At 42.1% G+C, this 5,978-nt stretch overlaps 1 protein-coding gene across 1 annotated transcript; it reads left to right on the forward strand.

The window, feature by feature from the left end:
* The first annotated feature begins 1,641 nt into the window (after positions 1-1,641).
* LOC138887185 (uncharacterized) lies at positions 1,642-4,954 on the forward strand. The gene is made up of 4 exons (XM_070168905.1): positions 1,642-2,077; positions 2,186-2,547; positions 3,905-4,173; positions 4,318-4,954. Exons 1-4 carry the CDS (start codon positions 1,642-1,644, stop codon positions 4,952-4,954), a joined length of 1,704 nt encoding a protein of 567 aa, XP_070025006.1.
* The last annotated feature ends 1,024 nt before the right edge of the window (positions 4,955-5,978 follow it).

A 5,978-nucleotide genomic window follows, 5' to 3' on the forward strand; every position in this document is an offset into this window, starting at 1 on the left:
GATTCGAGAAATGGTAGAAAATGGCTTGAAAACAGGTCCCATCATGAGTTAATCAGCTATAAGAGCCACTTCCCAAGCCATCCAGAGCGGTTCGGGAGGTTTAGCAAACCGGAAAAAGAAAGAAGAGGGGGCCATGGTGGCTTCAAGGTTGAGGAATTCTCGCCAATCCCGAGGTTACTTTGGTTCCTCTCCCAAGCCTCCGCAACATTACTGCCCCCACCAGGATGCACCATATGCTATGGCTCCTCGTCCTTATGAAGTAATGAACGCCCACCCATACACTCGCCCACAACAATATTACAATCTGAACCGAGCTCCACCTCCAAGAAAAAACCCTCCTCGCCAAGCCTCATATAATTCATGTCCACCACATAATAATTACCAATATAACACCTGTCCCCGTGAACCACCGAGAAAAGCTAACTTCACGCCCATTGGTGAGTCATATTCTAGCCTCTTCCCAAAATTAGTCCAAATGGGCCTGTTACAGCCTGTACCTCCAAACAGGCAGAACATAAAATCTCCATCCTACCGTCTAGGTACCAGGTGCGCTTATCACTCAGGAGAGGAAGGGCATGACACTGAAGATTGTTGGACCATTAAGAGAGCAGTCGAGAATATGATAGAACGGAAGCGGGTAGTGTTGCGGGACAAGAAAGCCCCCAATGCAACTAACAACCCATTGTCGACTCACAATAAGGGGCCGATCATTGGGATGATCTGTGAGGACAAAGAATTTGACAGATCTTTGAAAGCTATTATTGCTATATGTCGACTCGGAAAACAAACTCAAACTGGTGGCAAAACAAGCTAGAGATGAGAAGAAGATCAATTCCACTCCCCAAAATGCATAAAAGGCTGTGGAAACAAAGTCAGGGGTAACACCTTCGAAAGATGTCATTCTCTATGTTCCCAGGGCCCCCAGAAAGGAACGATTCATATTGAACCCTCCCAAAAGACTTGAGCAAAACAAAGTCACACTGAATGCATCAAAGCTATACGTGCCAAAGGGGATTTATGTGGTGTAGGGACTGATAACTTCACCAAGGCTGACTGAGCCCGTGGTTATCAACAGCACACTTGAGAGTCCCATGAAAGACCCCATTGTCGTACCTTGGAACTACAATAAGGCAGTGGTCACATACAAAGGAAAGGAAATCATGGGAGAAGTAAATGAAATGAACCAATCTAGGAAGTATCTCAACCTAGAAGAATTGAACAAAACAAAGCAGAAACGATTTCCAATTAAGAAGCCGGTTAGTGCTGAAGAAGCGGAGGAATTTTTCCGAAATATGAAAACCTCGTAGTTTTCTATAATTGATCAACTTAGAAAGACTCCCCCCTTAGGTCTCACTTTTGTCCCTATTGATAGGCTCAAATGAACATCAGAAAGTGCTGATAAAGACGCTAAATGAGGCGTATGTTCCGGTTGAGACCACGATCGAACAGTTGGAAAGAATGGCAGAGCAATTTTTTGAAGTCAACCGAATCTCCTTCAGCCGAAATGACTTGCCTCCAGAAGGAGCCACCCACAACAAAGCCCTTCATTTGACTGTCAAGTGTGAAGGATGATATGTGGAAAGGGTTATGTTGGACGATGGATCTGGAGTTGACATTTGCCCTCTATTAACCTTATAAAGGATGGAAATTGGGATTAAAAGGATTAGACCCAACAATGTTTGCATACGTGCTTTCGACGGTGTCAGGCGGGATATGATAGGGGAGACTGATTTGGTCCTAACTATTAGCCCTATAGATTTTGAAGAAACATTTCAAGTTTTCGACATGGACACTTCTTATAACTTTCTCTTAGGAAAGCCATGGATCCATGTCGCGGGAGGCGTGCCCTCTACTCTCCACCAAATTGTCAAGTTCGAACATGAAAATCAAGAAATAGTGGTGCACGGGGAAGATGAACAATCAATCTACAGGGACTCATCAGTCTCATGCTTTGAGGCTAGAGAGGGTAGTGAACTCATCGTCTACCAAGCTTTTGAGATCGTGGTCGCAGACCAATGCAAGGAAGGAACCCTATGTCCTCAACCCTACTTATCAAACGCATCAATCATGGTTGCTAGTAAAATTATCAAACATGGGTACAAGCCCGGGAAAGGGCTCGGGGTATCCTTATAAGGCATTACAGAGCCTATCACTTTGACTGCGAGCGAGAAGTTCTTTGGCATAGGCTTTCAAGATACAAAGGCCGACGTAAATTGGGATGATGAACATAAGAACAATGGGTGGGCCTTGCCTCAGCCGGTCCCGCACCTCACCAGGATGTTTGTTAAGCCAAGGTATATAGAAGAAGAAGAAGAAGAAGAAGAAGAAGAAGAAGAAGAAGAAGAAGAAGAAGAAGAAGAAGAAGAAGAAGAAGAAGAAGAAGAAGAAGAAGAAGAAGAAGAAGAAGAAGAAGAAGAAGAAATTGAGGATATTTGTGGGGCAATGAGGCAAATGTTGTACGAGGTTCACATGGTCCAACTGGGTGAAGGCTCAAGCACTGCTGAGGTGCAATATATGGGGCCAAATGCTAAACTTCAAAATTGGAAGGTTACTTCATTCACAGTTAGGCGGGAGTCCCGGTAGTTCAGTCTTGCCATCTTTTCTGCATTTCGAGTTATTTTAGGGTGTAACTCGAAGATTTTTAGATTATTGTCTTTCAAATTCTAATGTAAACCCTCATATCTTCAAATTAAATTAAATAAAATCAATATTTCATCGTCTATTAATCTCTTTCCATTATTTTTTCTAATTTTTGTTATTTTTCTTATCTCTATCTTTTTAGTTCTAATAATGTGTACTTAAATAATATGACATGCTTGCGGACTTCATGCCCAGATCCTAACACGCTGTCTAATTGTGAAATAACAAGTCAAGAACCAGAATATGATAAAGATGAGGCTTTTAGGAAAATAAATCAAGAACTGGAACAATTTTAGAATAAGCCTAAGCCAAATTTAAATAAAACCGAGCCAGTTAATTTGGGTAGTTCGGAAGAGGTCCAGGAAAACATGATAGGCATTCATGCTGATAAAAGAACTAGAGATGCATTGATCCAACTCTTGTTTGAATTCAAAGACATGTTTGCATGGTCCTATAATGATATGCCAGGACTGGGTGTTGATTTGGTAGTGCACAAATTGCCAACTTATCCCGGTTATCCACCTGTCTAACAAAAGTAGAGAAAGTTTAATACAGACATCAGTGACAAGATCAGAAAAGAAGTCACCAAACAGTTGAAAGCTGGTGTGATCCGAGTGGTCCGATACACCACATGGTTGGCTAATGTGGTCCTAGTGCCAAAGAAAGATGGGTAAACCCGAGTGTGTGTTGATTATCGGGATTTGAACAAAGCAAGCCCCAAGGACCACTTTCCATTACCAAACATCCACATTCTTGTTGACAATTGTGCCAAACATGAGATACAGTCTTTCGTGGATTGTTATGCTAGGTATCACCAGGTTCTGATGGATGAAGAAGAAGCAGAAAAGATGGCTTTCACCACACCCTAGGCACTTACTGTTATAGGGTCATGTCGTTTGGTTTAAATAACTCATGACAAACTTACATGAGAGCTATGAGTGCCATCTTTCACGGCATGATGCACCAGGAAATTGAGGTATATGTGGACGATGTGATCATTAAATCCAGAATGTAGGATGACCATGTGCAGGATCTGAGAAAGTTTTTTGAGCATTTGCGTAAGTATGACTTGAAGTTGAATCTAGCTAAATGAGCATTCAGAGTTCCATCTGGGAAACATTTAGGTATTATAGTCAGTCGGAGGGGCATCGAGCTAGATCCAACAAAAATAAAGTCTATTCGGGATTTTCCCCCTCCGAGAACCAAGAAAAAGGCCATGAGTCTACTGGGAAGATTGAATTACATCATCAGGTTCATTGTTCAGCTGACTACCACGTGCAAGCCCATATTTAAGCTATTGAAGAAAGATGCGGCAATTAGATGGACGGATGAGTGCCAAGAAGCTTTCGACAAAATCAAAGAATATATGTCGAATCCACCAGTGTTGGTACCCGAGCCTGAGAGACCTTTGTTCTTGTACCTTATAGTCTTGGAAAATTCTTTTGGTTTTGTCCTGGGGCAACATGATGTGACCGGGAATAGAGATCAAGCCATATACTATTTGAGCAAGAAGTTCACTAGTTATGAAGACAAGTACACTTTGTTGGAAAGAACTTGTTGCGCCCTAACTTGGGTCGCCTAGAAGCTTAGACATTATTTGTCGGCCTGCACCAAATATCTCATAACCAGAATGGATCCTTTGAAATACATATTCCAAAAGCCGATGTCCATATGAAGGTTAGAAAAATGGCAAATTCTGCTTACCGAGTTTGAGATAGTTTATGTCACCCGCACGGTGGTAAAAGCCCAAGCCTTGGCGGATCACCTAGTTGAGAATCCTGTTGATGATGAATATCAACCCTTGAGCACTTACTTTTCGGACAAGGAAGTAAATTCAGTTGAGGTAATTGCAGAAGACACCAATGCCTGGAAAATGTTCTTTAATGGAGCTGTAAATGCAAAAGGTATCAGGATTGGGGAAAATTTTATTTCACCCACTGGTCAACACTATCCGGCCACAGCCAGGCTTCGTTTCTTCTATACGAATAACACTGCCGAGTATGAAGCTTGCATTATGGGCATGAATATGGCAGTTGATCTGGATGTGGGAGAATTGTTAATCATGGGAGATTCTGACTTGATTATTCGTCAAGCTCAAGGTGATTGGGAAACTCGAGATATCAAGCTTATCCCATACAGGCAACATATAGAAGATCTTAGCAAATGGTTCAAGTCGGTCGAGTTTAGGTATATTCCTCAGTTTCACAATGAGTTAGCTGATGCACTGGCTACTTTGGCCTCAATGTTGCCGTATCCGGGCAATGTCCATATTGACCCACTGGAAATCCAAAATCGAGAAAGACATGGTTATTGAAATGCATGTGAAGTAGAACCGGATAGTCAGCCATGGTATCATGATATCAAAAGATTCTTGAAAACAAAGGAATATCCCGAGTAAGCCAATGGAGACCAAAAGAGAACCATTAGAAGGCTCACTAGCAATTTCTTCTTGAGCGGAGAGGTCTTTTACAAAAGAACTCCAGATTTGAATATTTTAAGGTGCGTAGATGCCCAAGAGGCTGGAAAAATCATGAACAAAGTGCACTCGGGAGTATGTGGGTCCCACATGAATGGATACGTCCTTGGAAAGAAAATCCTTCTGGCAGGTTATTACTGGATGACCATGGAAAATGATTGCTTGAGTTTTGTCCAAAAGTGTCATCAGTGTCAGGTACACGGTGACCTGATTCATGAACCGCCTTCAGAGTTGCAACCTATGTCAGTACCTTAGCCGTTCGTTGCTTGTGGAATGGATGTCATTGGGCCGATCAAGATGAAAGCTTCAAATGGGCATAGATTCATCTTAGTTGCCATTTACTATTTCACAAAGTGGGGTGAGGCAGTCACTTTCAAAGCCGTCACCAAGAAAGCGGTGGTGGACTTCGTGCATTCCAATATTATTTGTCGTTTTGGTATTCCTAAGACTATCATTACAGACAATGCTGCAAACCTGAACAGCCATTTGGTGAGGGAGGTATGCGAACAATTTAAGATCACGCATCGGAATTCTACCCCTTATAGGCCCAAGGCTAATGGTGTTGTTGGAGTGGCAAACAATAATATCAAGAAGATCCTCAGGAAAATGATTTAATGTTCTAGACAATGGCATGAAAAGTTGCCTTTTACATTATTGGGATGTTGCACAACCGTGCACACATCAGTTGGGGCAACACCTTATTTATTGGTTTATGGCACTGAAGCTCTAACACCTGCGGAAGTTGAGATTCCCTCTCTTAGAATCATTGTTGAAACTGAGATCGAGGATAATGAATGGGTTAGGACCCGTTTAGAATAATTAACCATTATTGATCAAAAGTAGATGGTTGCAGTCTGCCACG

This window comes from Nicotiana sylvestris, chromosome 3, assembly GCF_000393655.2.
Source record: "Nicotiana sylvestris chromosome 3, ASM39365v2, whole genome shotgun sequence".
NCBI classification, from domain to species: Eukaryota; Viridiplantae; Streptophyta; class Magnoliopsida; order Solanales; family Solanaceae; genus Nicotiana; species Nicotiana sylvestris.